At 25.2% G+C, this 22,064-nt stretch overlaps 1 protein-coding gene across 1 annotated transcript; it reads left to right on the top strand.

Annotated features, from left to right (window-relative positions):
• The first annotated feature begins 13,871 nt into the window (after nucleotides 1–13,871).
• On the top strand, nucleotides 13,872–20,750 carry LOC105364153 (carbohydrate sulfotransferase 11). Its single transcript, XM_011502017.1, has 5 exons — nucleotides 13,872–14,192; nucleotides 18,122–18,496; nucleotides 19,300–19,587; nucleotides 19,946–20,181; nucleotides 20,504–20,750. The coding sequence occupies exons 2-5, from the start codon at nucleotides 18,173–18,175 to the stop codon at nucleotides 20,667–20,669; spliced, it is 1,014 nt and encodes a 337-aa protein (XP_011500319.1). The 5' UTR covers nucleotides 13,872–14,192; nucleotides 18,122–18,172; the 3' UTR covers nucleotides 20,670–20,750.
• The last annotated feature ends 1,314 nt before the right edge of the window (nucleotides 20,751–22,064 follow it).

Below are 22,064 nucleotides of genomic sequence, written 5' to 3'. Positions count from 1 at the left end.
GGCCGACGGAGGTCGGCGATTCCAGTACGCCACGAGAGCCAAGTGACGACAGCACGAAGGCGAGTCACTTTCTCGCGCGCGTGCCACTTCCTTCGAGAGTGTGCCGCTGCGTTCGCCGTCCAGGGCTCCGCAGCTAAAAGGCCATTCGGCCGCGCATTCGGGCGCGCGTGTCGTGTGCCCGTTCAAAGCTCTTTTCACGTTTACGCTCCTGACCGACGAAGGGGGAAAGCGACCGCTGGAATCGATTGAGGAAATCGGATGAAAGACACGTGTTGCTTCAGAGCACCGACTCACCGATCAATTTCCTTCAATATTTAACGAAAGGTCTGGACGCTTTCGTTGCTCGTACCGCGTTTATGCATTATGCTCTTATGAAGATCATTGCTAGGTATCGGTCTAGTTGACGATACTGCATGAGTAGTGATATTTATAAAGGGCATTCAGTTATACGTGGAAGTGAGCATCTCTCGTTCGTGAACCTTGTGCGGAATGAAGATCTGTTTACTGTTATAGAAATTGCAGATTAATTAGTGCAATATTAAATAATTTAGGTATACATGTGCGTTTCGATTTTCGTTGAAATATATTTTTGACATTAATGAACAAAAATTCAAATAAGTAATTGCAATTTATGGTTGTAAAATTTATTTATTTATTTATTTATGTAACGACACGGTTTATATATTGAACGAATCCAACTACTAACGATAAGACGTAATATTTAACGAATAAAGTAATAATTGAAAGTAACAAATAGACATGCTTTTTCCGTTGAAATTAAACATTGCAATTAATTAATCCTGTGATTAATATAAAAAACAAATAATAACAACAACAACAACAACAACAACAACAACAACAACAACAGCAGCAGCAACAATAATAATAACTAAATAATAATAATAATATAGTTAAAATACACATAAAATGAAATATTTAAACTGCCTCTAAGATAAGCAACTTTTTATATTGACGGATATGCTTACCTTTCTAAATCCAATGCAGCTATGTTAAGATTCAAAGTTTTGAATGGGCTTGGAAGAAAGCGAATCCATTATTCATGAAACTGATTTTTAAGTATTGCAGTCCTTTAGTAAAAATGATTCCTTCTAATGTGTCTGATCAGAAATTATTACATTCAAAAAACCTGATATGTGAAAAAAATATTTTTTTACACGAGCCGTAGTATTATAATTTAAGTATATATGAATTTATATTTATTATGCAATGCTGTTTATGCTATTGTTTTTATAATGTGACGTAAATTAGTAAATTTCAAACGAAACATGCAAATTTTAAATTCGGTTTTTATTAAGATTCGTCAAAGACAAATAGAAATCTCCAATATAATATTACATATCTACTTGCTATGTTTTATGTTATGAACAAATTTATTTGTTATGATAGTATTATAATATTATATGTACAAAACCAGATATATATTTAAATACTTATCGAGTATTTCACATAAAAAACATATAACATATTATTTTGCATATCACCAAATAAAAAGTCAGTATAATAATGTATTAATTTAAGCAAGGGGGAATATATTTTGTCTCCTTGACTATCGCATATTTTGGATCATCACCTAACTTGTTTTTCAGAGATTAACTCTTGTATATATTGGTGAGCCGTCAAACGGCTCGATTGCGCCATCCATCTCTTTGAGTTGCAATGCTTGAACATTTAATACATACCAATATTTCAATGAAATCATTCAATGATAAATTTATTTTAAAGCTAGATGACGATTTATATGATATCCGTTCCTACTTCAGCGATTGAACATTTTTTTCGTAATATTATTTATAATGCGATTTCATATCTCTTTGATGGGATGGATGATCCCATTTTTATTACAAAGTGCATAATATTGTTAAAATTACAGGAAGTCCCATCGTTAAAATATACAATATTGCATCTAATATATATTTTATGATATAATCTAATTTCGTTTCTCGAAATAATTTCATAATAAAAATTTTACATATTCGTCTTAATCATATATTAAATTATTTATCATATTTTATTCCCTATATCTGTTAATTATTTTAAAATGAAGTGCAATTAAAAATATAATAAAAAATTATATTGCAATTATTTAATTAGACTGAATGAATAATATTTACAATGCCATTAATTATAATAATAAAAAATTAATTATTCTATCTTTAAGAGACGAGCATTATAAGTTCATAAATAATTTTCATGTTGTCTTATAATATATTTATAAACCATTTTAAGATTATAAAGAGCATTAAAAAATATGCTAATTTATATATAATTCAGACAGATAATAATTGATGATTCAACGCATTAGTAATAATAATTAATTAACAAACAATATTTACTAAATTTTATCGAAGAGTTTCCTTAAATATAAAAAAAACTTATTTATTACTAAAATATTACATCATTTGATTAAATATATTCTATAATTTGGTATTCAAATAAATAGACATTCATATTAAAGTTAACTTTAACATAACTCGTAACTTTTCATTTGATAACTAAAATTTACCTTACTTAATGTATTAAATTTTCTGTATAAATTGCAAAAAAAAAAAAAAAAAAAAAAACTTGGAAGGTTGTTACCACATACAGATGCATATTATAAATTTCAATTTTTTTAATTAATATAATTCACTTTTAATATAAGTTGTAATTAACATAATTAACAAATTAAATATTCAAATACAACGATAAATTTGCACCAAAAGATGTACCTTTAATAAAATTGATTGTTAGATTAATAAATATGATGTAAATAAAGTTGTGTTTGAGATTCTTCAAATTCGCTCCATCTTGGGTTATTTTCATTTCTAGCGTTTACTGACGCAAAAATAATCATTAATTTCTTACGAAGATTACAATAGTAAAAATTATAATAATCAATCGAATCTAATGAAAAATATGTTAAATATAAGTTGTAATAAATAGATATTTAAATTAAAATTGAATGAAGAAAATTATTGGCAATTGTTATTAAAACAAACTAATTAGACTATTCCTGTTTTCAAGGAACTTTCTTTAATTATGAAAATTACGGCGTTTAATAGGAAAATTTAATATAATTTATTATTATAGAAGATGCATTACAGGATTTACTATAGACATTATAAACATCGTTCAGTTAACTTACTACTGTAATGTAAGTAACATACGATTTTATCATTTTATAAAAATTATAAATATTTTAATAATATTGACAAATATAGTATTGGTTAAATAACCTAATTAAAATATAATTTATTAATCTATTTTAAAATTATTATTTATTTATAAAATACGTATAATATAATAACTATTCCCTATGGAATATAATTAATTTCTCAATAAATATGTCCGGGAATCGTTACGTAGCTTTAGCTTAAAATCAGTCGACACTGATCTTGTACATGAGAGGAGGCTAAAGCGATTACATCTGTACTCTGCAGATGAATCTGTCTTGTATCAAAACGCGCAAGTACAAATAATTGTCTAAAGTTAGACAAATATGATGACTTATTTAATTTCGTGTACAATTTGATGATTGAAATTAGTATTAATAGAGAGAATTCAATAATTTAAATTCAAAAAAAAAAAAAAAAAAGTTTAAATAATTTGAATATCTAAGTTATGTAATGTTGATTGTCATATATTTAATTTAGTAAATTATTGGTATATAATCACTGTTGATCAACCTGTCATGATAATAAAATTGATAACAATATCTATAAATTGCTCGAGTTTTTAATTTTAGCAATACGTGAATATGTGATATAGTAATAATAACGATTTTCCTCATCATAATGAGCAGAATGATATTATTTAATGTCAAAACGTATTATAAATTTTTGCCTTTAATTCTATATTTGAATTAATTTAAGGGTAAATTTTACTTGTATAAAAATTTATAAAAATTTACAATTATAACTGGCCTAATAATTATATATAATAGAATCAGATGAAATAATAATAAATTTTGCTATTTCCTTGAAACAAAAACAAAATAAAAACAATTTCATTTTTTAAATCGTACATTTAATTATTAATCACGGATTTTTTAATACATTAATCGGAAAAGTAAGTGGTTATAGAAAAAACACTGAAAAGTCCGGTAAATATTGACGTGAAAAGTATCGAATAACATAAAAATAGGTTTATAGAAAATAATCTATCTAGTTTAAGCAACGTTGATCTAGATTAAAATGATAGATAAGATACAGAAAATATTTAAATCATTAAGCATAATAAGATTTATAAATAGTATAAATGCGTAATATAATTTACTTAATTCATTTATTTATTTTCAATATAACTTTAAATAATACATTAAATGATTTAATATTTCCATTTCAAAACGGTAAATAATTTTTCAGAAAAATTTATTTATATTTATAAATAATCTGATACCATAAATTAATCGACATTTTGATCTAGAAAAAAAAATCATATATTTTTCAACTTAGAGTTTTTTAATTTTTATCAAATTTATGATTATTCGCATATATCTACACACTTGTAATATACAATATTTATTTAAATTTATATTAGTTAAATTGAAGAATCTGAAGATTATCGATACAATATTATTTCAAATAACGAATGTCAATGTAATTATAATTCAGGTGAATGATTATACACGCTATTCCATATTATATAAGCTAGAGAACAAAAATATTAAAATTTTCTATAATCAGGTATAATAATATAGTATTCGAGCAGGAGAAGAGAAGAAAATGAAAAGTGACTAAATAAAATTCGAAAAAAAACCCTGATAAAATAAATTAATCATTGCTGTTTTTAATGTAAATTATTTTTAGCTTAAATATTTCGTTATTAAATGATATTAATTATTAGATAAACAACTAATTTGATTTACCATTCATGCAAATATCAGCAATTGCTTTAAACAAAAGAAAAACTATATAAATTTTAAAAGAGAAGTTTATTTCAGACTGCATGTAATTATGTAAAAAGAAGTAAACTTAACATGACACTTTACATTTTTAAAAATATTTAACCCCCTTATTCGAGTTATCTTTATTGATAAGTTTATTTCCTTGACAGAATTATCTAATAAATAAAAGTAACTGAATTATGACATAAATGGATGAAATGTTTATTCCCATTTCATTATTCATTAATTATTATATATATATATATATATATATATATAACATTTAATCGAGATTAAAATAGTATATTTTGTGCGTTACATATTTTCAATTTCAGATGGACGTATTATTATTAATCTGACAAATATATACAATTAGAATTTAACGACACTTCATTACCTAACTTTCAATTTTATTTAACTTGATTAGTTTTAAAATCTAACGTAATTATCAAGTATGTGATGTTCGTTAGACGTAATAGCAACTTTCAAAACAGTATATTATGCGTAATCATTTATTTTTCTACTAATTATGCTAAGAATTAATAATAAAGTGAATTTTTTCAATTTCATAGATAATCATTATTTTCCAACTGTATTATTATTTTATTTTTATAAGAAAAGTCGAATGATACATAATAAATAAAAAATGTATATAAGATGCTATCCAGCTTTTAATTTAAATCTATAATAATTATTAATTTTGTCACTATTATTCTAATCTTTTACGTATTATATTGGCTTATACAATTTACGAAATAATGTTACAATATTCTATAACCCTTAGTTATTTTACCAATAAGTTTGACGAGTTGTCGGAAAATCTGTCAATCATCGGATAATGATTAGTAGAGTAATATGAATGGGGCGCAACGTATAAGCGTGAAAATAAGCGGCGGAAGGTAGAAAGAAGACGAAAAATAAACAGTAAATAATAAATAGAGAGAATAGCATGGGTTGGGTACCAACAGGGAATAACCAAGAGAGTCACTTGAGCAAGTGACCGAGATAATGCGTTAATTGCCGTTACCGTAAAAAGAAGATTGCAGAGAAGGTCCACAGCGGTAACAAAAAGTCCATGCGGACATTACGGGCTTCTGAAACGGGAATCATTTCTCTCTTCATTCGCATTATTTATTTATCCCTATCTTTTCCCATTCAATATTCTTTTTGTCTTCTTCTTCTACAGTATTTATGGATATAAACATACTATTAGATCTTATTACCTTCATATAAATTTTTCGTTTATGATACATTTCCTAAATTGTTACGATACTTTATGATATATAGAAGTATGGAGATTAATTTAATACATTCAATTTTCTAGTACCTTAAGATCAATTATAAATTTTCCTTCTACTGCATACAGTACCTTCATTTGATTTTGATTTAGCAACTTTTTTATTTTTGCTTGAAAAATGTTAAGTGATAAGTGCTTGAAAGAGATTAAAAAATATTTTATGCATTCACTTATGCATACACATATATACGCTGGTTTAATATTTCTCTGATTCTATCTCTCTTTTAAGATTACTATTTATATTCTCCGCTGAATATAAATAGCATATATTGCTTATATTTGTACAATGCATATATTTTCTATTGATTAATAATTTTTTCTATAGATAAAAAATTTCATCACTTTATAAATTACTCTCTTTAATTATTAAAATTACACGAGTGAATTCAGTTTTTATAAGGATTTATTAAAAATTACACACCCTATCGTCGATATAAACTAAATTATTTACTTTACAGTATCGTTTTACAAATAGTTGAAATTATTTATTATTCATTAAATAATTAAACTATGTTTTTATGTAATTTAAACTTGGATTAAGTATTGATATTATTACATCAATAATATCGGTTCTAAGTAATGTGAAAAGTATTATGACCTTCAAGTATTGTTTATTTTAAAACTCTATTCACTTAACTCTGTAAATAAAAACGTTTTTTCAGATTTTGTAAAATCTTTCATTTAATCCACAATATACTTTATATTATATATCAATGCGATATTTTTTTTTTATAGAAAAATTTACATTTACGCCAACGAGAGTTAATTTGCGTTATGTATAGATAACAGCTAAGATTTTTTTAATTTCTTAACTCTTCCATCTTTGCCCAATGATATACTTTGAGAAAATAATGCTCCTCCAAATGTATGCAAGATTCACTACATTCTTTTTATATTTTGTCAGTAGCTTTAAAATGTACTTGAAATCTACATTAGAATTAGAATTTTCTATAATAGTATGTCAATAAATGGTTAATAATAGAACGAATGACAAAATTCTTTTCTTATGTGTTTATAATTCAAATATTTTTCATACATATTTCTAATTTTCTTTTTATCAATGAAATTTAATGTACTATTCTTTATTAAATTTGTTATTATTATTTATTTATTTATACTTATTTTACATTAGATTTATATTTATATTTTATTTATATTTATATTATAGATATATATATATAGATTTATATTTATATTTATATTTATATTTGTTTATATTTTATATTTATTTATTTATATTTGTTGTAACATTTACTGCAACTTAAAGTATTTTCTTTATTAAAGGAATAAATTAAATTAAATTGTATTATCCTTATTTGATACAAAATTTTGACCTTTTTCGTTTTCCATTTACGAAAGTCAAATTTGTCTAAAACTATTATTATTAGATCATCATATTTACCTCCAAATATGCGTGGCATTCTCTCGTATTAAAGTTTATTCTGACTTCTCTATAAATAAATTACAATAATACGATATAAAAATAAAACTTTATTAAATTTATATAGAAATAAAATTAGAATATAATGATATTAATAGGTTATTTTCGTAGCTGAGTATCGCAAAAATAGGTTTTACGCATTGAAATGCTTTGAATTTTAATTTGGAAAAATATTTAAAATCAATGCTACTAATTAACGAACGATAAAATAATTACATTTAATCCTGGATAAGAATAAACGGTTCTCTTACGTAATGAAAATAAAATTATTCGAATATTTATTTGAAATTCAATAGAATTTAATTACAATCAAGTTAAGGTAACAAACATTTTTTATATTTATATTTATATAGCAACTGTGTATCGACTAGTAAATCGGTATCAAATTTACTACGAAAAATCTATACGCTTGTCTGCTAAAAATACTGTGCTTAATAATTATCTAAGCAAGTTTTGCTATTATATGAACAAAAATTTATATGAAAACAAAAAATTATAACAAGCCTGTTTCTGATACGTAGTTTATCTTTACATCTACAAATATAAATAATCTAATGAAAATTGTTGTTGTGAAATTCTTTGAAATATAATTTTAAAGTATATTAACTAAATAATAATGTAATAGCTAAAAGTACATTTATAATATTTGTTATAGCAAGGATGTAATTTTAAAATAATAATTAGTAGTAACAGTTGAGGAGTCAAAATAGATTATCTAACAGGTTTTATTAATTATGCTTGTATATATTAAAATATTTTCTATAGGGTTTAATATAATTTCATTATTAATTGTTTTATTGAATAGTTTAACGACAGGTTTTATATAATAATGGAATCATAAAAATAAACAAAGTACATATACGGAATGCTAATTAATTTCAAGTCTTGCTACTTTCAACTATCTAACAGCAACTGATAGTTATGTAACTCAAAACTGCAAGTCATGGATCATTAATTGTATGATGAAAGAGCAACGAGATTAAGTATTGTACAAGTAGTTTTAAGCGATGATATCGAAAAATCGTAGGAATGATTTATCACCGAATATAGTGCATGATGAACTCTATTCGTGATGCTCTATGCACCAGAAAAGATTTTTTTCCTTCTTCTGTCTTTTAAAAATGATCGTTGCACTGACGAAAAACAAGTTATGTGTTTCAAAACGTGTTTATACGACGTAAAAATTAACTTTACTCCACTTTTTATTTTGTCCTTGAGCGACATTAATCCAACATACACCTGATTTCTCATTAAAAATCTTATTAACCGAACGAATTGCCATGAATACATACAATTTTTTCGTACATTTTCGGTCGCTTATTAAGATAAACATATGATTATACCAAAGTTGCAACGAAATCAATTAAATATTATAGAAAATACACTACATGCCACTGTTAAATATTCGAAGATATTGAAATATTTTTCTGAATTTTTAAAACTTTAAATATTTTTATTATTGCTTAGTAAATATATTTAACTAAAACTTCGAGAAGAAAATAGATTTTGTTCAAATTATATTATGTAAATTATAAGTGTTTTTTTTTTCAATTTTAAATCAATATCTATTTTTTTTTATTTAAAAAATTATATTAAATTCAGATACATTTAATAAATACAATTATTTTAAACTAATATTTTAATACATTATTCTGTCAATATAAATATGATGAAAAATTTTAATAATTTTGTTATTTTTATATTTAACGTATAGGATTATAAATATATTTAAAATTTTTATTTTAAAACAGTGACATCTTAATGTTGGTTTTGATATTTACATTTAAATAAAATTAAAATAACAAAATTCAACTTTGAAATATATTATTTAGACTTTATTTATACCATATAATAAAGGAGAAAAAGTAATAAAAATAATTTATTTGCAAATAATTCATTATATGATACTGTAAGTACCGAGGTATAATTACATATTGTCAATGATAAAATATACTTTTATAATTATTTTGTCATAATGTTTGATCAATATAATATAATTTAATTTCAAAAGTATATGAAACAATCGATATATTTACATTTATCCGTATATTATACCTACGTACCCATTAAACCTGTTCTAAGAGTCATTTTTTATTAAAAGTATTCTTTACGCAAACATGTAAACGTTTATATCCTTCGGATAGTAAAAAAAAAAGTATTAAATTCAATAAAAGTTCATTATGATATTAAATTTAAAACGAATCTACTTTCTATTATAAATAATATTATAAATTATAAAATTATAAATTATACAGTAGTTAATATCTTTTTATATAATATAATTTATTAATAAATATATAAATAAATATCGAATAATCTGTTAGAATTTTTAAATTATGATTGCTGCTTTTAATTTTAAATTGTACAGTAATTTTTGTATTGTGATGGAAATATTGAATAAATTAAAAAAGGAAATAGTATAAAAATCAATACGTATTATTATTAGAAAATATTTTCTTTAATATTTTCATTAAACTACAAAAAATTATTTTTCCCAATTTCTTAAATTTAACGCTCATAACAGTAATAAAATAAAAAAATTTTTCCAAATTTGAAGATTTTACAATATTCAATAATACTGAAAAATTTATTATATTTCCAAAATGTATTGATGTAGAACAGATTCCACTTTTATTAAATGATTCCCTGCTGAATGATGTTAAATTGTCATTTGTTATTTGAAATATATGACAAAATATTTTTCATATGATATATTATTTTTTTAAATGTGCTTTAATAAATTATTATACTTGTATCTAATATTTTATTGTTTATTATCTTTTACAAATATTATTCTTATAAAATAAGGTATTTTTTATCTAAAAGTTATAATGTTATATTCAATCGACATTCATTTATAAATTAATTATACATATTAAATAATAGTTATTATTTATAGTGTAAATAACATTCAAAAAGATCGCTTCTGCATTTACTCAGTATAAATGAAATATATTTAACATGATTAAAATAAAACAAGAAACTTGCCGATATTTTGACAATATATTCACACGTATTTATATGATTCCATATCTTTAAAATTTAATCGATATTTTAAACAAGAAAATAAAAAATATTTATATTAAATTTAGAAAAAAAGTTTGTAAATATTTTTCACTATATAAATTTATTTAGAATTATTTTTTAATAATGGTATAATGCTTTCTTGCATATATAAATATATATAATATCACACACACACACACACACACACACATATATATATATATATATATTTTGTAGTTTAGCTTATTGCATATTTCATCAATTTTAATCAAGTTTAAATATAATCACTACTCGTGTTATTATACGAAATCAACTTTCATAATTCCTAATTTAATTTTAATTTTTTCTATTTCTTTATATTATAAGATAAATTAAATAGAAACTTGTGGTGCAGATTATGTGCCTGCATTATAAAATTGTAATCTACATAATAATTTATTGAATGTAAAATAAATTCTCATAAATTATTGTACAACGCTTCATTAACCCCTAACGACTCAAAAATCACGATGACAGAAAAACTGTTGATTTTCCAAATATTTAAAATTTAATACAGTGTCGAAGATTATCTTCGATGGATGAAAATTCATATTTATTATAATTCTGACCACAAAATTGACACTTAGATAGCGCATTGCTTTACTAGAATAAAATTGAGTACGGTTTGGCTTAGGTAATTATACCACCACACGTAGACCGAAGAAATACAATTAAATTTGCAAATGCTATTATGACTTTTCATGAGTTTGCTGTCCTAATTATTCTATTTTTCACGATCTCTAATATGAAAAAGATACATATAAAGCATATGAAGAGTTTTAAGGTAATATAACAAATTACTAAATATATAAATAATTATTTCAATGTTCAATATACATGAAATCTAGTAATTTTCTGTTTAATAATAAAATTTCTTTATTGTTATTTATAATAAGATATTTTATATTTTATAAAAAATTAACAAATTATTTCAACACGATATGACAAAAAAATAATGTTTATACAATTGCTATACGATATATAGAACTGATGTTTATATGAGATTTATTTATGCGAATTTATATATGCGAATGAGCATAATTTCATAATCAATTAATGCATATAATAATCAAAATACAATTTAATAACATACAATATTAATCATATTTAATGAATCTATATAAATCACATATTAGTTATATATTAGATTAATAAAATTTATAATTACATTAAAAAAAAAAAATAAATTACGTTTTACCATATTATTGAGAATTTATTATCTAGTCTTGTGGGAGTTTTTAATAAATATAAAATATGTTTTTTAAAATATATATGATCAAATACATACAACGATATCCTTTTTTAAAAGGTATTATTAATTCTTATATATTAAAGAAATTATTATTAGTCTAATAGTAAACCTATTATCAAGTTGTGAAATATTTGATATGATTATGATACTTTGATTTTTCAGGTATGATTTGTCATAAGGATTTGTTGCATTAATATTGAACATATTTTATGAAATAAATAAATGAAAAAATACATATATATATATATGTCTACATAAATACCAATAAAAATACTTTCGAGAAAGAGTAATAAATTTTGATATAATTTATTGTAATCGTAGGGTTTATAAATTTATAATTAAATTATAAATTGTAAGACATGAGCTATTATTCTAGATAAATATATTGTAATAGTATTTCTCTTACATTTTATAAATAATCAAAATTGAATAAATCTGATAATAATAATATTAATTAAGTAAAACATATAAGAAGGATTGACATAATTAAAATAAATTAATGGTTCATTGAAAATAACTGTTTCTGCTTCGTAAGTAAGTAAATAAGAATACCAAACTAGATTATTTGAATGAAAAAATCGTTTTTACTAAACTATTATTTACGATTCCTATGTAACAAAAGATATCATTCACATTGCAATAATTTGCAATGTTTGTAGTGGCACTCCATTGAAAGAATCGTTACTCTTATGTAATCACATATGTTCTGAATTATTTTGTGATTAAGAATATTATTTTAATAGATGGTGTATTATATATATATTTTTTTTTTTATTATATATATATATATATATATATATATATATATATATATATATATATATGGGTTCTATGTACATACCGTATCTCGGTTCTATTCACTTTTGAAATACTTTAAGTAAAATTCATTAAAATAACCAAAATGTCCTACCTTATTTTATAATTATAATTGGGTCATTTATTCAAAGAAAATATCTCACCACGCAAGCACAGTTTGCAAATAACATCGTTGAAAAAATATCTGACGCATCATACGATATAAATATCAATATTATAGATCTTGTCCGTAAAATTTAATCGTTCTTATTGAGAATTTGTTTCGTTAGGGAATGGGGGGAGGCTAGTGGCAAGTGATGAGCTTGAATATTTTCATGACACAAACGTATGGTATACTAAGTGTATTGCGCGAGTATCGCAAACATCTTGCAAAAGATGAAAAGAGCTCGAGGAATAATATTGTCGCCGTGTAAAAACCTTTTCCAATGTTGTTCGTCGAACTGGGCGAATCCCGCGTCTCTCTCGCGACCACGATAAAACGCTATTTTCGTAGCGTAAACGTGCGAAGGTCGTGTGATGCTCGCTATGAAAAAGCCGAAAGCGCATTTCCGCCGTCGGCTGCAATATCCAAGGACGAAATCATAGGAAGAACTTGGCGCTGTTGGCTCAGCTGGTTTCCTCGAAAAAAAAAACCGGGAGAAAAAGGGATAAAAACGGAGCGCGCGAGGAACTGTACTTTCTAAAGGAAAGCTCGGGCCGATGCTTGGATGCTTGGAGGACTCGTAAAAAGGCAGGCTCGCGAAATAACAGCAGCTCGCTCTTATCGCGACGAGCACAGGATCAGGGCCAGGGTCTCGGAGCACGCGCCAAGCGCATCGTAAACGAGGCCTCGCCTCTCGAGGCCCGAGTGAAGGAGTCGACGGCAACGTCGCGAAGTCGTTGATTCACTGCAAGCTGGAGGGAGACACTTGTACATGAAGCGAGAGCGTGCGAGTGAGAGAGAGAGAGAGAGAGAGAGATATATATATATATAGAGAGAGAGAGAGAGCGCGAGTGAGCGAGTGTGTGTGCGCGGGAACGAGCGAGCGCGCTAACGGCAGCGAGAGGAAGGAGGCAAGAACGCGGAGGCAGGAGGGAGGGGTTGGTTGCGCACACCTTTTCTCGCAGCCTCGCATCAATGTCCTCCTGGCAAGACGATCGTCGACCGCTCTGCTGACCGAGTCGCCGCTCTCCTCATCTCGCACGCATTTAAATCGCCCGTTGCGCCTTCGTCCTTTTCTCGCTACTCGAGCGACAAGAGCTTGCGCGCTTTTACGAGGCGCCGTCACGCGCGTCGCGTCCGAATGCAAATAGACGAGGATGCGCTTGTCGTCCGACGGGAGGCTCGAGCGCTGGCGGAATGCCAGGTCGAGCCGATAAACTGCCGAATAGCGGCGCACGGATGATTGTCCGACCGCTGCGCCTTGGAAGTGTTTGAAATATCTGACAGTTCTGGCCGCCGCATTCCAAGTTCAAGGTAAGTAACGCCGATACACCTTTGCCTACCCATTGGCAGGCTGCATTAGAAATATGTGTGCAAAAGCGTGTGAGAGCTTTTCACGTTATCTCTCGGACATTTTCCAGCGATTTCTTATGAGAATTACATACGAAGATAATGTCTTAATACTGTCCTAATGAGGCGCTGAAGCTCGTATTTTAAATTCAGAGAATCGAAAATTTAGCAATCAGTAGTGCACGAATTAAAAGATATAATAGATTAAAAATTATACTTAATACGTTACTAATGGAATCTGACAATGAGCGTAATAAGCATTACTAGCGTGATATGTAAAATATTGTTTTTTTTTTTTTTTTTTTAATATCACAAGTTCATTTCTTTCTGAACTTTATACATATTACAACAACACAAATAGCTATTAAAAACGGTTCTAAAATACCCGTAATTCTAAATACGTAATTACCGAATAAAATAAAAAAATTTTCTTTCCAATATTATATGCTTTATTTAATATATTTATTAGGAAAAATTCCAAATACAGAGAATGACATGAAAAGCATGCACGTTTAATATTTTTATATGTAAAATTTAATATAAGTAATTGTTGCTCCGTCAAGGGATTACAGGTAGCCCTGTAGATTATTTATATTATATGATAAGCATAATCGAATGCTTAATTTGTCATGAAAATTCCGTATCAGAGGATATTCAATTTTACAATATCAAAAATTATCCCATTAGACGAAAAATTTCAATAATTTAAATATTAATATCTAATTAATATGTTAAATATTAATAATTATCACTAATTGATAATTTAACAACTGTTATAATTCACTTCAATGAGCCGATCAATTATTCATTATTATTTGCTTAAAATACGTAAAATGTTGAAAAGCTATAAATATTTACAATAATATATTGAAATTTTTAGCATAACAATAGCTGGAACAATAAAAAAATTTTAATTCTTCAATATTGTTTCTTTCATATTATAAATATATATATACTCTTTTAAACTGTATGAATTCACAAGTAAAATTTTAATATAATGACGTTTATATAAGACATCGTAAAGCCAAGTTTAGTTTTTCATATTTTTTTTCTCATATTGAAAAAATGTTTTATGTTTTAAATCTAAAAATAATAAAATTGGAAAATTGACAAAAACATAAAGTTTAACATGATATTTCGTACAACTCTTGATATTTTGAACGATAATATCTATTTTATTAAATTACTCATAATATTAAAAAATTCTCATACAAATTTTATATTTTCTAGCAATTTAATTAAATTACATAATTAAGTATTCCCAACATGATATTGCGACAAATTAATTGAAATTTCAATAGTATATTAGAATAGTCTTGTTTATGACAACGGTGGTAGCTCGCATATTGAATTCTAAAATTTCAACATAAAATGCTTCTTTTATTTACCATGTGTATACATATATATATATATATATATATATATATATATATTTAGAAATTTATACAAAAATTATAAATATTTTACATCCACCATCACATCCATGCATATACATATTGTCTTCTGTCACGTTTCTTGCTTATGCAAATTATAAATATTTTGACTTATGATTTTTATTTGCTAATTTCTTTGCACTAGGCGATCACAAACTTTGTATGTATCATGTGCAGTTAAACGAATCGTTACCGTATGTTCGGATAAATATAAGTTTATGCATTTTTTATGTATCCATACGTTTAAGGTTGAAGTAACCTGAAATGATACAACGTCACATATAATATATCTTTTTAAAAAACATTATAGCTTTTAAAATATTTAAATAATATTCATAACTAAGAATTGATTATCATAGAATACTCATATATATATATATATATATATATATATATATATAAGCGTGTGCGCGTGTGTGTGCCTGTATACTTAATTAAGAAAATAAACCGATTTAGGCCTACGTACGAAGATATTCATTTTATTAAATTAGTTTACGAATGCCAATGCATACATTGATTTAATAGTCACATTATACGAATTATACTTTATAATTAGTATTTTCTAAATATAATTAGGTCAGGCAATAATATACGTATGACTATTAAATACTGAATGTGTCAATATATAAATGTACATGTAGTGAATTTTTTAATACATTTTTAATTATCATTTTACTACAAAATTTTAGTTTCATGCTAAAAATTTGGTTATAATAATAAGTATAAATTAATACATAATTATTATCTCCTTAATAATATTGTATATTCATGTATCTATTATATTAGAATATACGCTTTCAAATTAAAAATTTCAAAAATTGCTTATTAATTTAAACAAATATAATAACTATAGGTGCATCTGTTTATAATACATATATAATATGACTAAATGATTACCGACAAATTATATTTATCAATAGTTATTAGAAGTATTTTCTATTGAAAGTAATGCAACTTTATTAACTTTAAATGCACTGTTTATATGATAATACGGTATAATATAGAATATTTATTAGAATGTCAAATTTTTTGTTTCAAACTAAGAAAACTGTATATTAAATATTTATATTTAGGAGTATGATTTGAAAATATCATGATATTTAATACATAATTAGTCGTATGTAATCATCTCTAAATGTACATGATTTTGTTTAATACTTGTACTGATATATAAATTAAGAAAGATTTTTTTGCTGATCATAAAATTCAATGTATTATTTCAAAAATACCTGGCATTTTATTATTAAACGAAGTAAATAATACGAGGCAAAACGATGTTATTCTACAAATGTCGACAAGTAACTGTCGACCCACTTCTTTAAGTCAAGTCCAGTGTGTTTTTAGAAGACGGATGTTCTTAATGGGATGTCTCTATCCAAACTTTGGTGACCCTCATTAATTAAAATTCGCGGTTTATGATTTCTCGAATGGTTGAGCATATACAATGACAAAATAATAAAATAAAATATAAAATACTGTCACGGAAGAAGTATAATATAGTAACACTCATTAGGTAAAGAAAAAAAAAAGAAAAAAAAAACCCTGTTACTACTTTACTATTTTTATAATAAGCAAGATTGTTAGAAGTATGTTTTTAAATTTTGACAATTCGTAAAAATATTTCATTATTCATAAGTGAGTTTAAAATTAAAATAATACTACTATCAAATATCTTGATCTTATTTATAATTATAATATTAAGTATATAATGAAATATATAATAATGTGAATATATTTTGTGTATTTATGAAGTTATAAGTGAAAAACTTTTACAAATTTCAAATTATTGGGCAAGGCGTATTAATGTTAGGGCATAAAATAATTTTTCTTTTTTTTTTTTTTTTACCATTTCTACTGATTTAGAAGAATTATTTTATTTACTAGTTTGAAGAATAAAAACATTTTAATGCATGTTTTTTTCTATAATCCAAGAAAATTGGTTGAACGATGAGGGCAAAAATAATGGATAAGAAAAGAAATAGAGTAGTAAATCTTTTTTCTCCATGAAATTCACAATTATTTGACTTTAATTTTAATATAAATCATTGATTATTAATTTTATCGAAAATTCAATTGTCCAAGATATTGGATCTTTTGAATTATCTTCCAATTTTTGGCAAATATAATGAAAATTAACAATGGAATTGTAAATTGTACATTGTGCCGAATCCAAGCAATTCCTTTTGCACGTTCTTTCTAACGTTACTTCTCAATTCAATAATATGAGATTATTTTCCTTCGCGAATCCATATTAAATCAATTAATAGTTAACAAGTTGTAATATTAATTTTTAGAAGCTTGTCGTATTGAAGGCATTTGGTTAAAGTAACACGTTGAAAATAGAGTTTCCGATACGAATAACAAACACGTAGCCCATCTCCTATTTAAATATTTTCTAATAATGAATAATTGATAGAATGCAGATTTAAATGTGTCGTAAATTAATTTCTATTCTTGCAGATTTCCTTCAAACAAATTAGCCTCAATGACCATATTGAACGGCATTCAAGGATGAAAGGATGGATTCGTGCGGTTATCGCGATCTGCGTCCTCCTATGGTTCACGGGTGTCTCTGCTCAGAAAGTCTGGAACGCCATTGGAAATGGCGGTGATACAGAGGCAGCCGATAAATCGATTCTCGATGAATCGTTTTACTCTTGGTCTGGACCTAATGCATTGGCTAGATCAACACTACTCGAACGCCAAGAGCAGCTCCAGTATAAATGTGATCAAATGACGAAGGATAAGATACTGGAAAAGATCCAAGATCCCGAAGCATTCCGTAATCTTCTAGTCGATGAGAAGCATAAATTACTTTATTGTTACGTACCAAAGGTATTTGGTTGCGAAATGTTGCTTTAAATGTCTCGCGAGCTTGTACTATTAATCCAATCTATTATTCTTCATTGGATAAAATTGCAGATTTTCAGATTAGGAACTTTAAGGGTTTATGAAGTTCAGATGCAATTCAGCGATAAATTACATTCATTCGATAATACGCAGTTCATTATTGTTAAATAAATAATCAACGAGAAAATTATTTCAAAATAATTTTAGTAAATTACATTATTCCTTGATTATTTATACATTTATTGATAGTATCGTATTGAAAATTATTATAATTCACGCCAAATCATTTGTTTAATGAAAAAACCTAATCGCTATTAATTGTTATTTATTCATAGTAATATATAAAAATAAGATTACATTAACATTTGATGCGTTATTATTAAAGAGTTGCGACGCACTTATTCCCCATCGAGAAACGTAATGTCCGTAAATAAATAGATCACACATATTTAACACATATTTTAAAGAACTTAAAATTAATAAGCAAATATAACTTAGCCTCACCTCAAATCATAAATATTTATATTTCATTCACTATGTTAACAAATACATTGATTGTTAAATATATTGGGCAAACAAAATGTTTAAGAAATAAACTCTACAACGGGTACGTTCAATAATATAATAATAGCTTGTGAATGAAAATATGTTGGCCATGCAAATAACATTATTTTACTCTCCTAAATTCCAATCTAATATCGTCAAAAAGTAATATTTAACTTTTCAAATTAACTTTCTCTCGTTTTATGCAATACTATGACTAATTTATTAAACCGGCCCTGTTACAGGTGGCCTGCACAAACTGGAAGCGTGTATTAATGGTCGCAACAGGCATATGGAAAGGAAGTTCACCATTGGATATTCCAGCAGATTTGGCTCATTCCTCGGGAACTTTCAAACGCCTAAGCAACTACACAATGCCGGAGATAGAAAAAAAACTGATAGCATACAATAAACTCATAGTTGTTAGACATCCACTAGAACGACTCGTTTCCGCTTACAGGAATAAATTTGAAGCTAAAAATGAAAAGAGCTCCATGTACTTTCAGTCGCGTTTCGGCAGAAAAATAATTAAGGTTTCGTCTTATATTTATTATTTTCATATAATATATTCTTTTATTCGCAAGAATAATAATTGAAGTAATTGCCTTACTCGAATGAAAGTTAATTTTCTAATTGATGATTTGTTACTTTATTTGGAAATTTCGTTGGATGAAATGCTTATTGCGCCAATAAAAGATCAAAAATTCGAATTTCATTTTAAATGAAATGAAATCGATTAACATTAAATTGATAATTTATAAAAAAAAAAAAAATAAATAAAAAATAAAATGGTAATGCAGGAAATAGATGGGCGACTACATTCAATTATTATTGCCATATTTATGATTTATAATGCAATATTAATATTATTAATTTTACAATTACTTATAGAAATATAGAAACAATGCCACTGAAGAATCATTACTAAAAGGAGACGATGTTACATTTGGAGAATTTATTGATTTCATAACGGATAATAATGAAAATTTTATACGAAATGAACATTGGAAATCTATTTCGGAATTGTGCCATCCTTGTCTTGTAAATTATAATCTTGTTAGTAAATACGAAACTTTAATGGAAGATGCAACGGAAATTTTGGAACGAATTAACGCAAGTTCAATATTGTAAGTAAAAAATGTAATATTTGTTGTTTACTAATAATATTGCAATCGGACGAAATTTCGTAGTAAAATAATCGTAGCTATTGATTTTTCGATTGCTATTATTTATCTAAGAAATATCTCATGTTTAAACATGTTAATTATATGAAAAGAAAAATTTATTGTACTTTTTACTATAATTAAGACTTATATGTTAAGTGTGAAATTGGTAAATAAATACTAATTAACTAACGATAAGTATTAATATTGTAAAATATATTTTTTAAGTAAATATCTCATAAATAATATGAAGAAAATACTATACATTACATGATTTTATTGACAGATTTCCGATACGACCACAGAATAGTGAACCAACGGCAAAAATATTGGACAAGTATTATTCAACATTAAGTTTGAACCAATTACGTAATTTATCTAAGTTTTATCGGTTAGATTTTTATTTATTTGATTATTCTTTAGAAGATGTTCTCGGCTTTTCAATAGCTTAAAGCAAATATGCAGTCAACTTTGCTTAAGAATATATTTATATGTGCTTGCGCGTGTGCGTGTGTGCGTGCGCGCGCGTATACTTATTTCATACATCATTTATTGATTATATGAAAGTCAAAATTAAATTTCAAATGTAATTCCTTCTTTCTTTTTTTTTTTTAATTACAAAAAATAACGATATATGCATAAGCTCACATTACTATCTGTTTACAGATTAAAACTAGTCATAATGTATTTAACTGAATAGTCTATTGCAGATTTTATTACTTAAATGAATATACCGAAAGGAAATATTACTGTTTTATGTGAAAGACAATTCATTAGAATTAAATATTACGGAAAGGTCAATGACTTAATATACTACTTCATAATTTAGATATAAAATTGTATAATATTTATGATCATTGTACAAAATTTTAATAAATAATTGAATAATTGCCTATTGTATGTTAATTTATTAAATTTACAACAATCGTGCAGTTTTTAAGCAATTTTGAGATTATTTCCTTCTTTTTTTTTTTCTTATTAAATTACTAATACAAATTCAAACAATTCATAAGTAATGAATAAATAATAATTTTATATTTAATTTTTATCAATTTGATATTTAAATTAATAACTTCATTTTTAAATTAGGATTTGTATTAAAAATTATTTATTCATTTCTGTGTAGCTAATGATTTTATATGATTAGCTCAATTAATTTTATTATGATTATTTAATTCTATATGCATTATTTATATAAGATAAGAATCATATAGAACTATATAATTCAGAATAAATTTTCATTATTTTTATTTATATATATATATATTCATTTTATTCATTTTATTCTTTCATTCATTTTCAGCATTCATTTTATTTTGGAATGAGATTTTCTCAATGTTACTACAAATTAATATGGGAAATGAATTTTAAGCATTAAAGTTTGTTATTGGCAAGTTTGTAGGTTTTTTAATCAACAATTTCTACCGTCATTATGTAATTACACATCTGATTTGACGATTAGGTTAAAGATTATTAGTGTATTTTTTATTATTTCTACATATTTTATCACTATACTATATAATTTCCAAGTATGTTAAAAGTATCAAAAGATTAGTAATATAAAAGATTAGTAATAAGAGATAATGTTTAATATTTTAACATCCAAAGAATTTTGTTTAATACAGTTAAAATTAACAAAATTTTATTGTTTAAAAAAAAAAAAACATAAAATAATTGAGTACGAATTAAATCCAGGTATGAAATTAGTAAAGTAGCCGTATTCAGTAGAAGTGAAGTAACAGGATATTCATACTTAAAATCCAAGATCTGTATCTTCGCTTCCTCAATTTTGAATTTGAGATTCTCGAAAACTTTCCCACAAATCGCTATTGTATTCCTAAGTGTGA

Source organism: Ceratosolen solmsi, unplaced genomic scaffold (assembly GCF_000503995.2).
Source record: "Ceratosolen solmsi marchali unplaced genomic scaffold, CerSol_1.0 scaffold43, whole genome shotgun sequence".
NCBI classification, from domain to species: domain Eukaryota; kingdom Metazoa; phylum Arthropoda; class Insecta; order Hymenoptera; family Agaonidae; genus Ceratosolen; species Ceratosolen solmsi.
This window is presented reverse-complemented; position numbering and strand designations above follow the sequence as displayed.